Here is a 23,318-nt window from a genome sequence, read left to right as displayed (position 1 = left end):
ATTATCCGCCAGTTCAATATTAATAATCAATAAGCGTCCATTTATATCTTGTCTAACTGATGCAACCCTGATATCGGTCTTTTTGCTTATAAAAATAGACACACCTCTACAATTGGACTTACCAAAGCTATTGAAATTGTTAGCGAAATTTGTAACTTCAATTTCCACTTTATTTTTAATATCATTGGTAAAATGCGTTTCCTGAAGGAACGCGATTTGAAATTTCTGATGCTTCAACCATTCATATAATCTATGCCTTTTCCCTTTGTCCCTTAAGCCCTGTGCATTAAGGGAAATAACATGCAAATTATTCATCTATTGATAAACGAAGTCATTTTTTGGGGTTTTTAGTTTTTTTAGCCCACTATCATCAGATGGTGGGCTATTCAAATCGCCTTTCGTCCGTGGTCCGTCCGTCCTCCGTTAACAATTCTTGTTACCGCTATTTCTCAGAAAGTGCTGAAGGGATCTTTCTCAAATTTCATATGTAGGTTCCCCTAGGACCCTAGTTGTGCATATTGCATTTTGGGACCGATCGGTCAACAAGATGGACGACAGGCGGCTATCTTGGATTTTGATAGTTAAAGTTTGTAACCGCTATTTCTCAAAAAGTACTGAAGGTATCGTTCACAAATTTCATATGAAGGTTCCCCAAGGACCCTAGTTTTGCATATTGTTATTTTAAAACAAAATGGCCGACCGACGGCCATATTGGATTTTGATTGTTAAAGTTTGTAACCGTTTTTTTTCTCAGAAAGTACTGAAGGGATCTTTCTCAAATTTTATGTGTATGTTCCCCTTGTTTTCTTTTCCTGTGGATGGCGGAGTCCTGGTTTTCGAATTACTTCGATCTCTGTCGCGCCCTGAAGTTTTCGTCAGAGACCTCTCCATAGATCCCTGACTCAAGCTGCTCTGGTCGTCGGCTGGAATACTTCTTTGTCCCCGACTCTCTGTCGTCTTCTTCTGACCACTCTTCTCTCTGACGTCACTTCCGTTCCGTTCCGATCGCTCACTCTCCTCACACTCGTCAGTTCCATCTGGTAATGTGTTATCAGCGGTACTTACGACAGTGCCTGGCCATTCAAATTGTCTATGACCCTCCTGTCCACAAAAGTTACAGATCCAGCCCTTCTGACATTCGGATGCAAAGTGTCCCTGTCCTTTACATTTTACGCAATGTGTACTGGATCTCAGCACCCCTGAGCCTACATTTTCCTGTTTAGGTTGACCATAGTACCATACATTAGCATAGTAATTTCCCATTTTCAAAGTTTTTGGTAAATTAGATAAAAGTTTTTCTACAAATAATACACGGACACCAGTATCGCAATTCGTCAAGCGATTATTTATCCTTAGTTTTTTCCTATGCATGCTAAGAACGACGCAACCCTGTTCTGACAACGATTTTTTAATCAGTCCATCATCTGCGGATAACGGCACGTTAGAGACTTTAATCTTTGTGTTTTTTTTCGGCGTCAAATTTAGGGATATTTGGGTTTTCCGGCAACAGAAAGACTTTTCCCGCGCATTGTGATACCGTTAGTCAGGAGAGAAATCCTATCAGAGATATTGTCCACATACAAACGCCAGTATTTACCTGTACGTTGAATGCCTCTGATATTTTCTCCAGGAATTACATTACTGAGAGCAATAAATATTTCATGATGTGCAATCCAATCAATGTTAGAGGGTTTAATAGAAACATACACATCCCTTTCACTGAGAAATACCGGTTACGCCTTACCGTACCCCTCCGGATAGCTGTTGGCTCCCGACCCCCCCCCCCCCCCCCCAACTCAATTCAACTATAAGTCGACTTATTACCTTATTCATTGAACTAGTCCAAGATGAAGTTAAACAAACCTTCCTAATAACACTTTTTGGATAGTTTTCTCTGGAGCTTGATCACACACAACTGTCCATAGTCAAGTCACGTGACCTCTGAAAAGTTTACGCACGGCGGACGACGCACGGCGCACGACGACGGACGGTACATGATATCAATAGGTCATCCTGACCCTTCGGGTCAGATGACCTAAAAATCGGTAAAATTCGCATTCTACAAATACGCAAGTGTACTATGTAGACTAAAACAGGAAATTAATGAGTACACAAATTGGCCAAATTGCCGAGCATTGTGGTGTTTTGGGGGTTCGAGAGAGACCCCCGATAAAGATATTACAATTTAGCATGACTGAAGCATGAGTTTTACGATGTATTTTGATGATTTTGCGAGGGCTAAAGGCGAGAGATTTTGTTTTTTGGGGGTCCGAAGGTCTCCCCCGAGAAGAAATCAAAGTGCCAAGGCCACTCATAGATGCTGTGAATGAAGGACTCAAACAAAGGAATAAAGAAATTGGTTTTTCATTTAATTATAGAATTTAGTAAACAATATATAAGTGTGCAGTGTTGAATTTCGGAGTTTAATAAAAATTATTTGCGATATACCGTATTTATTTTATGATATTTGAAGCTTTTCAAGAACAATAAGTTGAATAACTTATTATCCTGAAATAACTGTAATAAATTTTATTTCTAAATTATATTTGAAATAACGATTTCAACACCAATGAAACCGTTCAGAATCTGAGTATGATTTTTTTTATAATTCTTTATTAATTGCTAGATTATCAATGTCTCTTCAAAGACAAAACTAATAATAAGTAAACATTTTCGTATCTTAATATCTACTTAACGTTGAAGAATATTTTTAGAAAAATATAACATTAGAAATATTACCATTTCCGGATATGTTTTGGTTTCCTTTTTAGAAAACTAACATGGGTTGCTTTGAGGACTTTTGACTAATAAATCATGGCCAAATACTTTTGCCAAATAAAAGGTACATTATTTATTATTTCATTACGTATATCACTCGGATTTCTTTTAAATTCACAAAAACGCTAGCCGTTAACACCAAGAAAACTTCATGTAATGTATCGGACTTTAACCAGTCTTCGGAAGCCTAACGTTAACAGTAACTGGCTGGCGAGATATTATCGTGCAGAACATTTATCGTGAGTTTTGCTTTGGCGACTTTTGACTTATAATAAACCATGGCAATATACGTTTGTCAAGTAAAGGGTACATTATTTGGTTACTTATAACAGTCAAATTTCTTTTAAATTCATAAGAACGCTATCATCAAGAAAACTTCCTGCAATACATCGGACTTTAGCAAGTCTTCATAAGGCTACCGTACATTACACGGCAATATAAGTTCATTTGTCACTTTAAGTTGCTCGTACATAAATAGATCTATATCATCATTATATGTTGTAAGTTTATGTTGATAGATTTGGTACTTTTTCCCTTTCAATATACTGCAGTTGTCGATAAACAAAAGACAGAACTCCCAGTTACAGATCAAGGGAGGAGGCACGTACTCAAAACAACCGTAAAAACTGGTATAATTTGCGCACCAGTGTAATTTGCTCGGGTAGTTTATAGGGCTGAAAATGCTGAAAAAAATCTACTATCAGTATATTTTGCGCATCAAAAAATTTGGAAAAAAAACGATGTCCAGGGAGTCCCAAAATCGATGTATGAAGGTGATAATTTCAATGCCAAATATTCCCCATAAATGCTTGACAACATGCACAAAGAGGTGTTGTATTTAGAAGAAATAACATAGTAAAAGCCGCATTGTGTAGATGATCGGTTGTATATCTAAATACTTAGAGTATATCTAAATACTTAGAACATACGTAAAGAGGTGGACTAATAGCTTACTATATACATGTATTATAACTGCTTTCTATTTATTCTTTGGGTATTTTATAACGATATTCGTCTATGAAATATGTGATAGTACATGCATGTACATATAGATGAAAGATCACTGGAATCGACGCTAGTCGAGATACATCAATCTGTATGTTGTATCTAGTTACCGATTCCTGTCGAGATTTCATTTCTATATAATTAACTGATTAAATGTTTTTCGATTACATTTCGTGTATTTAGAAAAGGATCATTATATACATCAAGTAGTGATTACCAGGTGCATGAGTCCTAATTATCGTATGGGCATTTTTAAATATAGGCCTACAATTTTATGTACACGGAGCGAATTAAACTAATCAAAGACTCGCATTTATATTAGTGCAAACGTCAGTATTAGAGTGAACTAAGGGGATATAAATATTGTCAGACTATTGGAGTTTCATCATTAAAAAGACACAACATATATTATTTTGACCCTTGATACTACCTGGTGGACTATCATTTGCCGTCGGTACGTAATTCTTACGAGTGTGCATCCATTTTACGCTGAACGTGAATTATGTTTATTAGCATTCAGCCCATTTGTTTTCATAGGGAAAATTCGATTTGTGGAGCAAGTCTAAACGTTTATGCGCTAAATGAAATATGTGAGAAAAAATAAGTTCGTGATGCCTGCTAGGACTTTACCAGTCTTATTTAAACGGATATTTTCCCCATCTTCTCTGCTTTTAATGAAGGACTGATCCAGGTTTTCTTTAGCTGTTTAGGTATACTTTTCCACCAGATCTTCTTCACTTGATGAACTGTATAGAAATCATTAACGGACTGCTTTTATACTCCATTTTTTAATTAGTACTATTCAATCAAACCAAACTATTCTACATTTTTGTACATGCATTCCTTTTCCTGTCCCGTGCATGCAATGAATTATGAGATAAAATGAATCACATTGGCCTACATATGTGGTTCATGCACGGGTGTTTGGCTCTATAGACATTTTTTTCTCTCTTTATATATTGACACAGTATTACATATACATTTGTACATGTATATGTCATATAGAGAGAAAAAAAGTCTATAGAGCCAAACACCTGTGGTTCATATACATGTATCTTTATATGTAGCATAAACATATATTATGTATATATGTTTTTGCATGTAGTAATTACAAAGTTCATAATAATGATCTTATGCTACAATGTGGATTGTAGTTTTAAGTTTAAACGTATTTTATTGCAAACAAATTTACAAAAGGATCGGACACAAGTTATTACAACTTATAAAAGCCCTTACCCAACAACATTGACATATAAATAATTACAATTGCTTTAAATACATATAAAGTTAGATAATGAATAGATATATGAATATATTTTGAGAGAGAGAGAGAGAGAGAGAGAGAGAGAGAGAGAGAGAGAGAGAGAGGGCGGGAGAGAGAGAGAGAGAGAGAGAGAGAGAGAGAGAGAGAGAGAGAGAGAGAGAGAGAGCATAACATTTTTATTATGGATGGGCAAAAAATAAATATATATATTGTGCAAAATAATACTAGCAACAATAGTATATATTCAATAAAGCATATACTGTGTAACGATATTGATTTCTCAAAACCTTTTGCTGCCCTTTATAAAATTTTGAACACATATGAATAGTTCCCGAATTGGTATTTGAAGATAGTTCTTGACTACCAAATAGCAGTAAGTCAAGATCTAAGGGAATATTCAAATTTAAATTATTTAATTTCTGAACTAAAATGTTTCTTTCTATATCAAAAAGGACACACTCAAGAAAAAATGATAAGCATTCTCACATAAATGTCCACACAAACAGCTCGGAGTTTCTGCAAGGTTCACTCGAAATAAATCATAATTTAAGGAACTACACTGGTGCCTGAGCTTAGTATGAATAATATTAATTTTGCGGTCGCCGATACCAAAGAAGGAAGGAGGAGAGATATGGTTAAGAGGTTTTAGATAATTTTTGAAAATGGTAATTGAAGCTGACGATCTGACAGGAATTGTTAGGGAGTTCCAACAACGATGTGTTGACGGTAAATAATGAATGAGGATGTTGCACGATTAATCGTATATATGGGTTTCGATATAAGTATTTACATTTCTCTCAATGGATATCTACTATTATCTGATATCATGTAGGAGGAAAGTAGGGAAGTAAAGATTATTCTGGTTGTTTGGATTGTTATGCATCTTATAACTAAATATTAGTGGAAGTTTTCTTCTCTTCTCTTCCTATCGATTAAAGTTTCTTAATTACCAGTTTCAAATTGTTACATGGCATGAAACACGTGCATAAGATATGGAAGACCGTTGACAATTCGTGCGGTGAAGCTTCGCTCGTTCTAGCTTTTTCTAACTTGTCTGCTTCTATAACATAGTACTATCATCCCACAATTCGACAACGCATACTCTAAGATTGGTAAATTAATCGTTAAGTAAATTCTTCCAAGAGAGCATCTCTTCTTAATATAATGTTCAATTTTCTCATTCCATTTATTTTGCGTTCATTAACCTGTAGCAGTATTTCGCATACGACATGGTCCCCCCATTTTACTTAGGATTCAAAAGTTACACCCTAATGTTTATGATTTCCCCGTAAAGTCTTAAATATATACCGTCAAAGCACAAGTTCTAACCATGTTTCTTCTATTTTTCTATTTTCATGGTGTAGATAAAAAAGTAACAGTTCGGTTTTATCAGGGCTTAAAAGTGACCATCCAGGTTTTGGCCCACGTAGTTCAGAGCTTTCAAGGATCTTTATTTTCGGATTGTATTGAATTATCTAAAACAGGATTAGATGAGGTAAACATTGGAGAGAGGTATTCATCAGCGATATCGTCGAGATGCAGAATAAAAAATATCGGATATATCGTTTATGTATATCAAAAATAAAAGAGGTCCTAGGATAGAACCTTGCGGAACTCCGGCATCAATAGAGCTCAAATTGGAGACGGATTCATTTATACAAACCATTTGCTGCCTTTGATTTAAGTAGTCCTTTAACCAAACGATCAGTTCACCACCAATTCCATATGACTTTAATTTTACTAATAGACCTTTATGCCATACACGGTCAAAGGCTTTAGAAATATCACAAAATACAATACAGGTATGTTTTTTTTCTTCAAGCGATAAACGAATTCAATAGGAACGAAAGAGTCATGGAAACGCTGACGGTACTATCGGCGCTTAACTGATGGTGAAGGAACAGCGAACAGACAGGCCGGAAGACCGACTTTGGAGTACCAAAGACGACTACTCACATTTGCCCCACAACCGGTATCAGTCAAGGAAGTGCGGACACAGTACAAGGACGGGACAGTCTTGTCGAGAACGGTCTAATGAAGGGAAATGACATTAAACACCGGTGGAAATAACGCTGTGATCGGACCCGACCCGACATAGCTGCCTCTGCTAACAGTTTCAAAACCGGAAACTATCGTTACACGACGGAAGAAATATGATGTGGCGGGATACGTGGTAATAATACCCGAAAAAACTCCGTCCTCCAGGTCATGGATCACAAATTACATGACGAGTCCACTCTTGGTGCAAGCAAGATCGAAGGCGCTATGCCAGGTGCTACGTGCTGGTGGCCCAGAAGTACGACCGTGACTTAGAAACACAAAGCTAAAAAGTGTCATGGGTGTGTGATGCACAAAGATAGCCGAATGCCGCACCTGTGCACCCATGGGAATTGGCCCCAACTACCATGGCAGGCGAGTCCATGTCCGACTCGCCGGACCTTTCGACCGGGTCCCTGTTTCCTCCTCAATGGTGGGACTGCTCATTCTAAATGGCCGGATAACTACTACCCAATGACAATCAACGGACGACGGCGTCGACAACAGATCGCAGTTATGCTTAGACCGTGTTTCACCAGCAACCGGCATTACCCGAATGAATAGTTCGGGACAAGGCCCAACCAATTTTGTATCTGACGAATTTTAACACTATCATGAAATCTACCACCGGTCTAATCGTCAGCCACTACGTCCGCACCCTACCACCCATCGTACCAACGGTATCGCGGCAAGACTAGTTCACAACGTTCACCCAGGCCATGAAAGCATGGCGGGAAGGACGAAGGAACGCCCACCTTAAATAAAAGACCTATGTAATTTCCTACTAGCCTACAGATCGACACCATCTCATGCGACACAACGACGAAACCCCGGCGCATTTGTTCAGGAGAAGATCGTTACAAACCACCGCTGCAGCGTCTTATCTCGACCGAGCACGAGTCGTACCGTTCGTAATAATCAGAGAGAAACGCTGATAAAAGAAAACTCAGTCGTCTCCGACCAATTCAGCGAAGGAGAAACGGTAAATGTACGTTGATTATCGCACAAAGCGGAGAAAAGTGGATTCCCAGGAACCTATCGAATCGAAAACAAGGTCCACTTTCGTAACGAGTTAAATGAGTGGTAACTGGAGCGGTGTGGCGGAGACATACCGATCATAAATCATCAAGAGGGAAATAATACCATACCCTGAACTCGTTGTTGACTTACCACCCAAATTACCAATACCAATCACACCAAGGCCCCAGAAACAGTCCGCTCTCCAACCCCCTCCATCCGATAATCGCGACCCCTTCCACCGTTTGAAATCCCTGTGAGCTGGTCCCTCGGGCAAGACTGTACTACACCTATCTCCAGACAAACCCAACTCGACGAAGAAACTCCATCGCGTTTAGTATATGGTAGCTAGGTATATGTCAGAGCTGCACTGTGCTCATGGGGACATAATATCTCCCCGTGCAGACTCTTAAAAACCCCGGGGTTATAATGTTTTCATTTTGTTTAATTTTTCTGAATGACAAAATGACAAGTATAAACTGTTAAGTGTTTTAATGTCCATTTCATACAGTTAAAAATGATTGGTTTTAAAATCCATCTACAGTCGTATAATTGAGAGACCATGACAGATGAACCTTTATGATTTTAAAAGAAATGAGTAAATATTACAAGATCTCAAAAAAGAAACAGCAATTTGGTATTTTTGACTTAGTTTTCATGGTAACGAAAAAAAATAAAAAATGGAAGGTCCGCAATAGCAAAAGGCACAACTAGGGCACTTGTCTGATGCATACAGAATATTATTATTATAGCCAGGCAAAGAATCTCGGACGGACGGACGGACGGACGGAGCCCAAAACAATATCCCCCACAAACGCGTTTCGCAGGGGATAAAATAAATAAATAAAAAAACAACAACACACACAAAAAAAAACCCAAAAGATAAAAAAAAAAAAAAACCAAACTATTCAGGCAGATCAGTAATGAGTTTTTTATTATGATATAATACATAATAGATACCGGTAACCCAATCAAAATGCATGGCCATAAACCTGGAACATACAAACACAACATAAAGTGTAAATTATAAGTAAGCATGGTTTCATAAAATTGTTGAAAAGTGTACAAAGATCACATGTGATGGATATATTGGGTATGAAGAGAATTAAAGTGTTATATGGTTAAATTGTAGATACTCCTGCATATATGTTAAAAACTTGATCTCATGTGGTATACAAGAGGGATCTGGTATGCACAATGAAAATGCGAACAATATTTTTAACGGTATCATTTAATATAGCTCAGCCATGTGTAGCCAATCAATATATGTTATTTTTTTTTAATTTCGGAACAAATTTCACGAAATGCTAGTCGTGATATGATTTCACTTTTCACAAGTTATAAAACATATAATTGCGATCTATCAATGTGTACACATGCTATTTTACCTTATCCAAAGACGACCCATTTACCACCTGGAAAAGATAATAGAAAATGGAAATGCAAAATGTTTCAAATTTTCTCTATCTTGGCTTTGTGGTTATAAATGATGGAAGAATTCCTCATTATTTTGCTGAACACATCATTGTCCCACGAATTCACGGAAATACCATCCTTGCTAAAATTAGCGGGTTTATTGTATTCAATATTTGAACAAAATACGACAGTCCTTTAACATTATTGTAATAAAATCACCTGTATACTATTTAGAAAAAAAATAACCGAAGAAATAATGATTATTAACTATAAATTAATTAAATAACATCTGTGTTGGAGGAATATACTCTTAATTAAAATACCTCTGAGTAGAGATATTCATGAAATATCTTTTAATCGAAATATCAATAAATAAATAGAATAATCGTGACACGCTGTCCACAAACAACTGCATACTAATGTTTTACCTGCTGTAGTTTGTGAAGTCTGGGTAGTTGTTGTGGTTGGTTTTGTTGTTGTTGTTGTTGTTTTTTGTTGTTGTTGTTGGTTTTGTTGTTGTTGTTGTTGGAGAAGGAGCTTTGGTTGGATGAAAAAAATATAAATTAACTCAGATTAAAGAAAATAATGCATTGTTTTATCAAGGAAAACTTCAATTATACATGTATTATGTTGAAATAAACAATCATATCTTGTTCCATCATTTAAACAAGCTTGCCACTGGGAAGGGCGATAAATAAGTTTGATACTATCAAGCAAATCAAACCAGCTTGCCGTTATCCATGCAAATTTATGCCCGGAAGGTGGAGCAGAATTTTTGAAGCTTGGTTGTGTCATAAGGTTTATTTTACCTTGTCCTAACGGCATTTACTTAAGGCCAACCTCTGCTGACAGCAATGATAATTTATTCGTGTTTTAAGAGACTGTGGTAATACCGGTATCTACGGTATTCTCTTGTGTTTGAGCGGTTCTTGCATCCTTACAAGCGATACCTTTACTGCTGCATATCACATAAATAACGAACATTACATACGTCAAATCATCATTATACTGACAACAAACAAACCAGTCGTCCCACTACTAACTTAACAGCAGAAACTACCGTTATAAAAAGCAAAAGTGGTCTTAAGTTTTGTATTTCGTTCCCTTTTCCAGTTATTCCCCTTACCAGCCGTCAACATTGCTTTGTGAGGACTGGGATATTCTTTCCTTACTACACATGCTTTCCTGATCTCCTCATTTCCTTTCTTTCCATTATTGTTACGCTCTCGGCATTGAGGACTAATGCATTTCTCGGTTGTTGTTGGTGTTTTCTACACCATTCTTCGATAATACTTGTAAGCAATGGTCCTGTTTTGACAAGACGACCAACGTCTCAAAAACTGCGTTAAATGAAGACCTTCCTTTACAGCACTTTTAAGTGATATTAAGACACTATAGAAAATTAAAAGTTTCTTTTATCTTATTAACGTACGAAACAATGCCTTTTCAGACCGACTGATTTTCGCGGCAAATCTATTTTGCGTTTTGATGTCAAATAACGATTTCGCTTCGTTTAATTTTGACATGGTTCTACTGTATTCTACTATAATTTTGACATGGTTCTACTGTACTCTACTATAATTTTGACATGGTTCTACTGCATCCTACTATAATTTTGACATGGTTCTACTGTATTCTACTATAATTTTGACTTATTTCTACTGTATTCTACTATAATTTTGACGTGGTTCTACTGTATTCTACTATAATTTTGACTTGGTTCTACTGTATTCTACTATAATTTTGACATGGTTCTACTGTATTCTACTATAATTTTGACATGGTTCTACTGTATTCTACTATAATTTTGACATGGTTCTACTGTATTCTACTATAATTTTGACGTGGTTCTACTGTATTCTACTATAATTTTGACGTGGTTTGGACATGGTTCTACTGTATTCTACTATAATTTTGACGTGGTTCTACTGTTTTCTACTATAATTTTGACGTGGTTCTACTGTATTCTACTATAATTTTGACATGGTTCTACTGTTTTCTACTATAATTTTGACGTGGTTCTACTGTACTCTACTATAATTTTGACATGGTTCTACTGTACTCTACTATAATTTTGACATGGTTCTACTGTATTCTACTATAATTTTGACATGGTTCTACTGTTTTCTACTATAATTTTGACGTGGTTCTACTGTTTCTACTATAATTTTGACGTGGTTCTACTGTATTCTACTATAATTTTGACGTGGTTCTACTGTTTTCTACTATAATTTTGACATGGTTCTACTGTTTCTACTATAATTTTGACGCAGTTCTACTGTATTCTACGATTTGTTAAATAAATGTTCGCGGTGATTGACTTTCATAATTTTCAATCCAACACAAAATACGCAGGATTAAATTACTGTCCAAATAAAGTTGGTTACCGGAATTCACCTATGCAGTCACCGCATAGGTCTTAGATAGCAATGGAAATAATGAAGAAATAATGAAACACAACAAAACAATAACAGACTACGATTTATATAGAGTACTGTAAACCAGATCATTATATGATATTTCACGGGCGATAGGAAATCGCCAAAATCGGTTGCCGCGGAAATGTTTTAAAAACAAGCAAATTAGAACATCGCGAAATCGAAGAAATCGTTCGACACGAAAACGCGAACTCAAGTCGCCGCAGAATTTGATTTATAGCAATAAGGCATCGGACAGAATTAAGATTCATCATCGTTCTTAAATCCTAACCTAGAATTCTCCATCGGAAAGCTTTACGTCAAGGGGAATATATATATATATATATGTATGAAGGGAATTAACTTTCCTCTGAAATTCACTTTATAATCCATTGATAGAGACAATCTTAAGTTGGGGAGTTTCCAGACGTATACATACTATCGATGAAATAGGACCACCTTGATTCCTGGATAATTTGAACTTACTTGGTTGACAGATGACGCCAGCGTCCTCTGAATGGTCACAATCACCGTGTCCTATCTGGACGAACTGACACTGTTGGATACTTGTCTCCCGTCCACTACACTGTGTCTCGTCCAGCCAGATAGGTCCGGTACCACTACCAAACCTAGCCTTGGATGTGTGACTAGCTGTGTGTCTGTGAAAATGAATGTATAACTGTTGTCAAGTTATATTCTCAAAGTACGATATATGTAAAAAAAAAAAAAGCTCCAACCATATGCATTTTGATATACAAATGATGTTACAAGGATTTCTGTAAAATATTTATGATAGTTGTATTAAAAGCCTACACCCGACTGAAATCAACACAATGCATCTTAAGCAACCAATGGGGTAATTTTTTTTTATCTTAGTAGGTCTAGATCTGATATTCTTAGAATTTTAAAATGAAAACTTAGATGAAATAAATGTAGTCTAGAAGAAACGTTCGCTGTGAAACAAGCATAATAACATTCCATATTTGACTTGTACTACACAAATTAAAAATGAACAATAGATAATATCAAAATCTACGCATGGGATGACACAAAACGTTATCCAACTTACGGATCATATCCCAGCATTCCACAGATGACGCCAGCATCTTTGTCGTCCCAAGCGTCATCACACACAGTGCCCCAGACGCCATTATACTTGATTTCTACCCGACCCTCCATGGCATTACGTCCGTGGACCAGCCTCACTTTGAAATTCCCTTCCGATAGAAAACAAGTATAGCATGTAAAGGATATCCAATTGTAATCCAAATAATCTTATCCAATTGTCCTCCAATTAATCTTATCCAATTGTACTCCAATTAATCTTATCCAATTGTACTCCAAAAAATCTTATCCAATTGTACTCCAATTAATCTTATCCAATTGTACTCCAATTAATCTTATCCAATTGTACTCCAATTAATCTTATCCAATTGTACTCCAAATAATCTTATCCGATTGTACTCCAATTAATCTTATTCAATTGTACTCCAATTAATCTAATATCATTGTACTCCAATTAATCTTATCCAATTGTACTCCAAATAATCTTATCCAATTATACTTCAATTAATCTTGTCTAATTGTACTCCAATTAATCTTATCCAATTGTACTCCAATTATTATAATCTTATCTCATTATACTCCAATTAATCTTATTTCCTGTACTCCAATTAATCTTGTCTATTTGTACTCCAATTAATCTTGTCTATTTGTAATCCAATTAATCTTATCCAATTGTACTCTAATTAATCTTATCCAATTGTACTCCAATTGATCTTATTCAATTGTACTCCAAAAAATCTTATCCAATTGTACTCTAATTAATCTTATCCAATATTACTCCAATTAATCTTATCAATTGTACTCCAATTAATCTTATCCAATTGTACTCCAAATCTTATAATGTACTCCAATAATCTTATCCTGTACTCCAATTAATCTTGTCTAATTGTACTCCAATTGAATCTTATCCAGTTGTACTCTAATTAATCTTATCCAATTGTACTCCAATTGATCTTATTCAATTGTACTCCAAAAAATCTTATCCAATTGTACTCTAATTAATCTTATCCAATATTACTCCAATTAATCTTATCCAATTGTACTCCAATTAATCTTATCTCATTATACTCCAATTAATCTTATTTCCTGTACTCCAATTAATCTTGTCTAATTGTACTCCAATTGATCTTATCCAGTTGTACTCTAATTAATCTTATCCAATTGTACTCCAATTGATCTTATTCAATTGTACTCCAAAAAATCTTATCCAATTGTACTCCAATTAATCTTATCCAATTGTACTCCAATTAATCTTATCCAATTGTACTCCAATTAATCTTATCCAATTGTACTCCAAATAATCTTATCCAATTGTACTCCAATTAATCTTATCCAATTGTACTCCAATTATTATAATCTTATCCATTGTACTCCAATTATCTTATCCAATGTACTCCAATTAATCTTTCTTTACTCCAATTAATCTTATCCAATTGTACTCCAATTAATCTTGTCTAATTGTACTCCAATTAATCTTATCCATTTGTACTCTAATTAATCTTATCCAATTGTACTCCAAATAATCTTATCCAATTGTACTCCAATAATCTTATTCTTCCAATTGTACTCCAATTAATCTTATCCAATTGTACTCCAATTCTTATCCAATTGTACTCCAATTAATCTTATCCAATTGTACTCCAATTAATCTTATCTCAATTGTACTCCAATTAATCTTAATCCAATTGTACTCCAAAATAATCTTATCCAATTGTACTCAAATTAATCTTATCCAATTGTACTCCAATTAATCTTATTCAATTGTACTCCAATTAATCTTATCCAATTGTACTCCAATTAATCTTATCCAATTGTACTCCAAATAATCTTATCCAATTGTACTCCAATTAATCTTATCCAATTGTACTCCAATTAATCTTATCCAATTGTACTCCAAATAATCTTATCCAATTGTACTCCAATTAATCTTATCCAATTGTACTCCAATTAATCTTATCCAATTGTACTCCAATTAATCTTATCCAATTGTACTCCAATTAATCTTATCCAATTGTACTCCAATTAATCTTATCCAATTGTACTCCAATTAATCTTATCCAATTGTACTCCAATTAATCTTATCCAATTGACTCCAATTAATCTTATCCAATTGTACTCCAATTAATCTTATCCAATTGTACTCCAATTAATCTTATCATAAATCTCTTATCCAATTGTACTCCAATTAATCTTATTCAATTGTACTCCAATTAATCTTATCCAATTGTACTCCAATTAATCTTATCCAATTGTACTCCAATTAATCTAATCTAATTGTACTCAATTAATCTTATCCAATTGTACTCCAATTAATCTTATCTAATTGTACTCCAATTAATCTTATCCAATTGTACTCCAATTAATCTTATCAATTGTACTCCAATTAATCTTATCCAATTGTACTCCAATTAATCTTATCCAATTGTACTCCAAAATCTTATCCATTGTACTCCAATTAATCTTATCCAATTGTACTCCAATTAATCTTATCCAATTGTACTCCAATTAATCTTATCCAATTGTACTCCAATTAATCTTATCCAATTGTACTCCAATTAATCTTATCCAATTGTACTCCAATTAATCTTATCCAATTGTACTCCAATTAATCTTATCCATTGTACTCCAATTAATCTTATCCAATTGTACTCCAATTAATCTTATCCAATTGTACTCCAATTAATCTTATCCAATTGTACTCCAATTAATCTTATCATTGTACTCCAATTAATCTTATCCAATTGTACTCCAATTAATCTTATCCAATTGTACTCAATAATCTTATCCAATTGTACTCCAATTAATCTTATATCCATTGTACTCCAATAATCTTATCATCCATTTACTCCAAATAATCTTATCCAATTTACTCCAATTAATCTTGTCTAATTGTACTCCAATTAATCTTATCCATTTGTACTCTAATTAATCTTATCCAATTGTACTCCAAATAATCTTTTCCAATTGTACTCAAATTAATCTTATCCAATTGTCCTCCAATTAATCTTATTCAATTGTACTCCAATTGATCTTATTCAATTGTACTCCAAAAAATCTTATCTAATTGTACTCTAATTAATCTTATCCAATATTACTCCAATTAATCTTATCCAATTGTACTCCAATTAATCTTATCCAATATTACTCCAATTAATCTTATCCAATTGTACTCCAATCAATCTAACATCATTGTACTCCAATTAATCAAATAAAATTGGTTACAACATCAAGAGAACCTTTATTATTTATCTACTCTTCAGCCAGTTCCTGACCTATCTGGAACTACTGATAAACATTATAACGAATATAATCAACTGTGGAGAATTCATTTAATGTTAGACTTTTTAACACTGTAATGATGGTCAAATGACGGAATGTCATTTTATCGAAAAATGTAAGACTTCAATATTTGTCTTTTACTTGAAGGTGTCACAAGTGGAGTTTTTGAGGTTGTTTTTATGTGACTGTTATGTGGCACGTGTCCATGGCCTGTAATGATATGACACGTAATCTATAAACAAAGTTAAAAGGTCATTTACATAGAGATATTGCACTCGTGGCTATATAATATGAAATTTGATAAACGAGTTTAATAATTTGATCTACCACGAGTCTTTAGGCACGAGCCATAATATATGCTCCACTCGTGTAAGATTCTATGTATCACATACATAGTATTTATAGAAATATAGACAAAAGATTCAATTTCGTCTCTGTAGCAAAATCAGGCTAAGATTTGACGATTCCTTCTACCAAGACAATCTCGCGACGTCAGATTTTGATCATGATGCCATTATTATACAATACTTACGATATTTTTGACATGTATATGACATGTCTAAGCGGGTCAGTTATTTGATAAAAATCATATCGTTTATAATCAAGTTTTATTTGCTATTGCTGCTACCATTACATTTTGAAGCACTGATGATACAATTCAAAAGTTAAATGATATTATTTTGTTTAAACGGTTTATGAAACACAATTATCAAAAATAGCATACAGTGTGATCTTTATTCAGTGAAATAGAAATAAACATTCAAACTGTAACTAATTCAAATGTGTTTCCGTCATAAAGCCCATATGATTCATAATTGTATATCCGCTATATAACACTGGAAATACGCATTGTGTCTGATAATTGAAGCATTGTGTCTGAATATGGGGACCGCAGTGAACACTGGGAGAGATTGGTCAGACAGAAACAATAAAAATGACGTCAGGAAAAAATGACGTGACGTCAGGACGGAGGGACAAAATGGCGGCCTTTGCTGGATTACCGGAATATATTTTGACGTGAAATTCTTTGTTATGCAGGTATTTAGGGTTATGTGATAAAAAGTATCTTAAACTATTGTTCATTTCATATGAGATTTTATGAAACTTGTCTCGATGTTTTCATTTTTGCTCACCAAGGCTCGCAAAAATTAAAACTTAGACTCGTTTCATGAAATCTCATGGGAATGACTCATGTAAAATCCTATATTTAACAATCTGACCATCGACGCCTGATATTACCAAAGGATTGGAACAATGCGTTAACCAGTCCTTTCAACCTACAATACAGGATTATGATATGTATCACATTACGATTTCATGTTTTGTTGTACCTGAATGTGTCACAACTGGAGCTTTAGTCGTTGTTGTTACATGACCATGTTGGTGGTGCACGTGTCCTATAATTAAACAATATTTTAAAGTTATCACCAGGTTCATGTACAAAGAGTATGTAACAAAAAAGGCACTATTACACCGTCATATGCAGCATTCGATTTTTTTTCTTTCATTTGTTCAAAGACATCTCATTGCAATGCTATATAGCAACTAAACATATACAAAATAGATATTGTGTCCCAAACATTCATCAACTCATTCACATGCAAAGTATTTTTTTACTGATAGCATTGCCTATTTTTTGGATAAAAATAAAAATCATATCGTTTATAATCAAGTTTTATTTGCTATTGCTGCTACCATAACAATTTGAAGCACTGTTTTTTCCACCCCAAAAGTCAAGTGATTGATAGTTTTTCTTTAAACGGTACACGAAACACAATTTGCAAAAAAGGAAGAAGAAAAAAACAACCTACGGCGTGATATTCATTCAGTGAAATAGATATAAACATTCAAATTCTATAACTTATTCAAATGTGTTTCCGTCACAAAGTCCATGTGATTCATAGTTGTATCTCCGCGGAATATTACTGGAACGACGCATTGTTTCTAATAATTAAAAGTTCAAATTAATTACTAAAATGAAATATGAGGCATTTCCGTATAATTATTTGTATTATATATAAAAAATGAACAAATCCTAACCTGAGTCACTGTAATAAGTATTCCCAAAATCAGTATTCGAAATTCAAATCCAACCTTCTAGGGTGACAACATAAAATCTCATTACTGGTCCAAAAGTAAATGTACAAACTTAAAAAATAAATATTTCATGTTAAAAATCTGACCATCGACACCTTATATTACCTTAGGATTGGAACAATATGTTAAGCCGTCCTTTATACAATAAGGAATTATGATGTTTCACATTCCGATTTCATGTTTTGTTCAATCTGATTAAAATACAGATCCATATTATTACTACATTTGACAAGAGGATCTGACAACATTACATTAGGGGTCAAGTTCAGATGACCTTTGAAATGGCCAATCAAATTTGCACTGCCAGAATCTTGACTGGGGACGAAATAGCTTGAAAGAGCTGTCCGAATTATTTTCGTGTATTTGGTCATCTCGCCCAAAGGGCACAACAAATTTAAATGTATATGGATATTGGAACGAAATGTCGTTATCAATTGACGTTGTAATGTGTAAAAAAAATGTATTTGATCTGAAGTACAAGCGGTAAAAAGGTCATCCGAACATGACCCTTTATGGGATGTTGTCAGATCCATTATTGAACGGTTATAAGGATCTGTATTTTTAATCAGATTATGTTTTGTTGTACCTGAATGTGTCACAACTGGAGCTTTAGTCGTTGTTGTTACATGACCATGTTGATGGTGCACATGTCCTATAATTAAACAATATGTTAAAAATTACCATCAGGTTCATGTACAAAGAGTATGTAACAAAAAAGACACTATTACACTGCCATCTGCAGCATTCAAATTTTACCACGTCAATGTTCTTCAATTTCTGTCGTGATCTTTACATAGACAACAAGCAATGTAATTTCCAAAATTAATACAAATGGTGCAATTACCAGTCAGAGCAGTGCGTTTGCACAAGAATCGTAAAATATATTATTTAATTCGTACTCATATAGTTTCAGAATATCAACATATTCTGTAATCTTTTTGATGGATACAGTGATATACGTATTAAATCACAATAATATCTATGTCTTTGTCTGGTTTTATATCATCACGGCACATAATTCAATGTAAGACGATATGTACCTGCTTGAGAGGTGCTGGTTGGTTTGGGGGCGGCAGTTACGTGTGTTAGAGTTTGGTGATTGTCTGTAAAACATTACAAGAGATAATACTGTCGATGGTTATTTACCTAACATTTGAGGTACAATGTGCTCTCGATGCAATATTATAAGACTCTTTCATATGTGGATATGAAGGATAGGGTTATTCTACCCGAGGGCCACAGAATGTAGTAAAACCTGAGGCTTGCCGAGAGTTTTGCAACATTTTGTGATCCCGAGGGTAGAATATCCCTATCCTTCATATCCACTTATGAAAGAGTAATTTCTTTCATACCTTGACGTTTTATTGCAATTTTACAACTATAATATCCCTTCATTTTGAAATAAAATCGAAGAAATCCACGACTGAAAGTTAATTTTCCGTACATGAAAAATTACGTGATATTTCCAACACAAATTCCATTGTTTTATAGTAAAACCAGTCGAATTTGTTAAAGAAATGTTTAAATTTTGGTGAGGAAATAGTAACTTTGTTGACGTCGTGACGTCATGAGGCTTTATTGCATGGGTAGCCACGCAATACAGCCTCAGGCGGCATGTGTGTATTGCCATAGACCAGCCAGTACTACACCAATGGGTATGAAAGAAATTCATATCCGATATATGCTCCTGAATCCGTTTAATAAGTTAAACTTCAAAATAAAACGTTACAATTAAGAATGCTCAGGGCTGAAGTGAAGTTAGAGTTAACATAACCTACTGTTTTGAACTGTAGCAATGTTAAATTTTATGAATATAAATTCACAACATAGGATTGATCAGAAAAAAAATTCAGCAACAAGTCCTTGAAACAAAGACCCATATTATTTTGCATAATATCCTATCAGCAAATGTGGTGATAAACACATTATCTTTTCAACAGAACAGATTTATACCCCGTTTTATCTATTCCATTAATATATTTATTATAATTTGTACAAAGCTTATACAAATAATAGTAATTTTCCCTAGAATTTTGCTGTACCTCTATATTACTAGATGACACAGTCTTGGCTAACACTATATGCCCCATCCCTATATTACGTACTTGTCACGTGGGTAGCGCATACCGTTCCTTTTTCATCGCTGTTGTCGCCACAATCATTATGTCCGTTGCACAAGTAATAGAATGGGACGCAGTGCTTGTTCTGGCACTTGAACTGCAGGAAGGGTATGCATGTCCCTGTATTGTATAAAAATATAACGTGATAAAATAGGTATCTGTGTTATATTGAGAACTGGTGCTTGTTTTGTAAAATCCCAAACATAAAAATGGTGAAATATTCAAATGAGAAAAGCCTAATTTATATCCATTTATATTCACTATGGTGGCTACAGGATACCGGAGTAGCTAAAATGATTGTATAAGTAGCACTTATTACCTGAATGAGCTACAGGGCAGTTGTGTTCGTCGCTGTTGTCATGACAGTCATTGCGGCCGTTACAAACGGATGTGACAGATATGCAGCGGTGATTGTGGCAGGTGAACTGTCCTTTGTTGCACGTATGTGTGGCTGCAAGATATAAACGTTTCACACGACCTTTATAAGAGTGATTCGGAATGGAATTGTAAGTTTCTATTTAACAATAAAACATTTTTAACATAATAAAATTTTATTTCACTGGCCATGCGATGAGAGTCTGTTTTTTCTTTCAGTAACAGATATGCAGGCCGTACTTTAGTCAACTATTACTGTATTACGAGACGTAGTACGTCATTGATCATCCTTGAAACGCCAGGGGTTACTTTCACTGTCGCGATATCCACCCCGGACTATCTCCGTAAAACTAAAGAATGCAGATATTTCCTTTGAAGATTACAAGGAGAGCGACGCCCAACTTCAAAGCAAAACAGTTAAAGCCCAGTTTATTGTTATTCGATTTTTTTGATGTACATCAATACAATATTTGCAAGCTTGTGATTGGTCGTTTTTATTTCTTCTGAATTGTCTTCAGTTTTCCTATGAGATAGTCCATGGGTAGATATAACGACAAAGAAACAATACTCCTTAGACTATCGAGGATGTTCATCGATGTTAATTCGTAGAAAGGTAATGTTTGTTTTTAAAATTTTCTAAATTAATTTACATTTATCGTGAATCGCAAGGAATCACCTGTATTGTGTCCACCAGATTCATGATGATGCCCGTTCCACAATGCCCAATAGTGTCGCTTATCTCGCGCTAAATCAAAAACAGATATAGTCAATCGACAAGCTTATATTGTGAATCGATACATCAATAATTACATGGAAACGCTTAGTCATCAGTTAAGCACTGATGAATTTGTTTTAAACTTTATAGTACTTAAAGAAGAGTGTACCTGCTTATTGTACAATTAGTTTATTTTTTTAGATTTATTTTCCTGGTCTTCCTTAGTTAATTGGCAATTAGTTCAGAGCAGCTAAATGTCCAAAAATTAAGCTTACATACCTGAATATACAGCATTTACGATTGTCAGCATAAGGATTACGTAACAGGTTGGAAAAATCATTTTGAATGCTGATAATCTATATTTTTATTTGCCACCTATTCCACGGGTTTAAGATCCACACCAAAGACCTATTCAAGTCTTATCTGTACTATATAGATTGGGTACTTGACCTTATCAGTTTACGTACGTAACCTGATGTAATTGAAGTGGTGGGGTTATCTCCGCATGACCTCCAGGGGTCAATATAAGGTCTGGGCTCAGTTTGTTCAAAAGATAATTAGGCTAATCACAGTTTGACGAGAATTTTCAAATGAAGATAAATAATTTCTGAGAATACAGATTTTAAGAAGTTCTCCATTCTAACTTACTTGCTGAGTTTAGAAGATATCATTACAAATTTGCAGTAAATGAGACATTAAAATTTCGCTACTCAAATGATTAAGCTAATCATGCTTTGTACAACCGAGCCCAGTCGTCCCTGGAATGTTTGTACTAATATATAATTTAATTTCATATGTTACACTCATTTCTATTAAATTGAATTATTGGATATCTATGCGCCTCAGCTCCATTTGTTTTATTGTAAAAGTAAGTAAAATCACGGAAAGTTATGCCTTATTAGTACCAGATTGATTTATCTGAATTAGATTATAAGCATTATTCTCAATATCTTTTGGGGTTATGAAGTCATAGACAAAAAAAACAGACGGACATTCCGTCTATGGAGAATGTCCTTCCGTTTTTTTTAGAATAAGGCTTAAATTCAACTAGTCAGTAGCCACTATACAACAGTAGATAATAATAAACGTGTCACACGTTCTCACGTACTCGTTTCTCAAGGTCACTAAGGAGATAGTGCAAGTTCAAGTATGTCGTGTGATCAAGCTTCACACTCAGGAAAAGTTCACTTGGAAAATTGAAATATATTTACAATAATGTATCCATTAAATGATGACTAAATATTAGTGATGGTAGGTCTACTGAAGCAAAGATTTAGATAGTATCATCGATTAAAATTCCACTAAACGTAGATCTCTCACAACGTTTATTTCAATAAAAACATTTTGTTCATAAATCATATTGATAAGATCAAATCATACATTGATAAAAAATTTAATATAATGAAACCACGATTCATATAGTATTTTTGTACTATACGAGATCTCTACGGAACTCCATACCAATAAATGTACATATATCATTCTACAACATCGGTGGTGAATGTTGCTGGTATAATAAAATATCGACCAGTTTTCAGGTGGAAACGGTGAACCTAAGGCGGAAGGCCAAGGGTTATATCACTTTCGAGGGTTGCAAAAGGCACAACTAGGGCACTTGTCTGATGCATAGAGAAAGTTTCAAGGATCTGCGTTGAACTGTTTTACAGTTATAAGTCCGGAAGCAAAAGGAAACAGAGTAGAACGCAACACCAAGGAAATTTACGCGAACAGCT

The 23,318-nt window shown here is 34.6% G+C and overlaps 2 protein-coding genes across 6 annotated transcripts; both read right to left on the bottom strand.

Moving 5' to 3' along the window:
- Window positions 1–750: 750 nt before the first annotated feature.
- On the bottom strand, window positions 751–1,263 carry LOC138316272 (uncharacterized). Its single transcript, XM_069257933.1, has one exon. The coding sequence runs from the start codon at window positions 1,261–1,263 to the stop codon at window positions 751–753; it is 513 nt and encodes a 170-aa protein (XP_069114034.1).
- A 7,745-nt stretch (window positions 1,264–9,008) lies between these two features.
- On the bottom strand, window positions 9,009–22,020 carry LOC138319750 (scavenger receptor cysteine-rich domain-containing protein DMBT1-like). Of its 5 annotated transcripts, XM_069262891.1 has the most exons (13): window positions 21,865–22,020; window positions 21,547–21,615; window positions 20,815–20,946; window positions 20,481–20,615; window positions 19,416–19,478; window positions 18,962–19,027; window positions 17,610–17,675; window positions 13,004–13,151; window positions 12,421–12,593; window positions 10,045–10,054; window positions 9,946–10,007; window positions 9,490–9,516; window positions 9,009–9,093 (listed from the first exon to the last, which is right to left on the bottom strand). In XM_069262891.1, the coding sequence occupies exons 1-12, from the start codon at window positions 21,923–21,925 to the stop codon at window positions 9,491–9,493; spliced, it is 1,011 nt and encodes a 336-aa protein (XP_069118992.1). In that variant the 5' UTR covers window positions 21,926–22,020; the 3' UTR covers window positions 9,009–9,093; window position 9,490. The 5 variants fall into 5 exon arrangements, with proteins under 5 accessions (XP_069118992.1, XP_069118985.1, XP_069118998.1 ...); XM_069262884.1 differs by having other exon boundaries at window positions 9,946–10,054; window positions 21,865–22,017; XM_069262897.1 differs by lacking the exon at window positions 18,962–19,027 and having other exon boundaries at window positions 9,946–10,054; window positions 21,865–22,017.
- Window positions 22,021–23,318: the final 1,298 nt, after the last annotated feature.

This window comes from Argopecten irradians, chromosome 1 (genome assembly GCF_041381155.1).
Source record: "Argopecten irradians isolate NY chromosome 1, Ai_NY, whole genome shotgun sequence".
NCBI lineage: Eukaryota > Metazoa > Mollusca > Bivalvia > Pectinida > Pectinidae > Argopecten > Argopecten irradians.
This window is presented reverse-complemented; position numbering and strand designations above follow the sequence as displayed.

Excerpts from the sequence above, each read along its gene's own strand:
- LOC138316272 (XM_069257933.1), bottom strand. The coding sequence starts at position 1,263 with ATGGGAAATTACTATGCTAATGTATGGTACTATGGTCAACCTAAACAG.
- LOC138319750 (XM_069262884.1), bottom strand. The coding sequence starts at position 21,925 with ATGATTTTTCCAACCTGTTACGTAATCCTTATGCTGACAATCGTAAAT. Across the intron at positions 21,616-21,864 it reads CGTAAATGCTGTATATTCAG|CGCGAGATAAGCGACACTAT; the intron begins GTATGTAAGCTT and ends TTTTTGATTTAG. Across the intron at positions 10,055-12,420 it reads TGGCGTCATCTGTCAACCAA|CTCCTTCTCCAACAACAACA; the intron begins GTAAGTTCAAAT and ends ATCCAACCAAAG.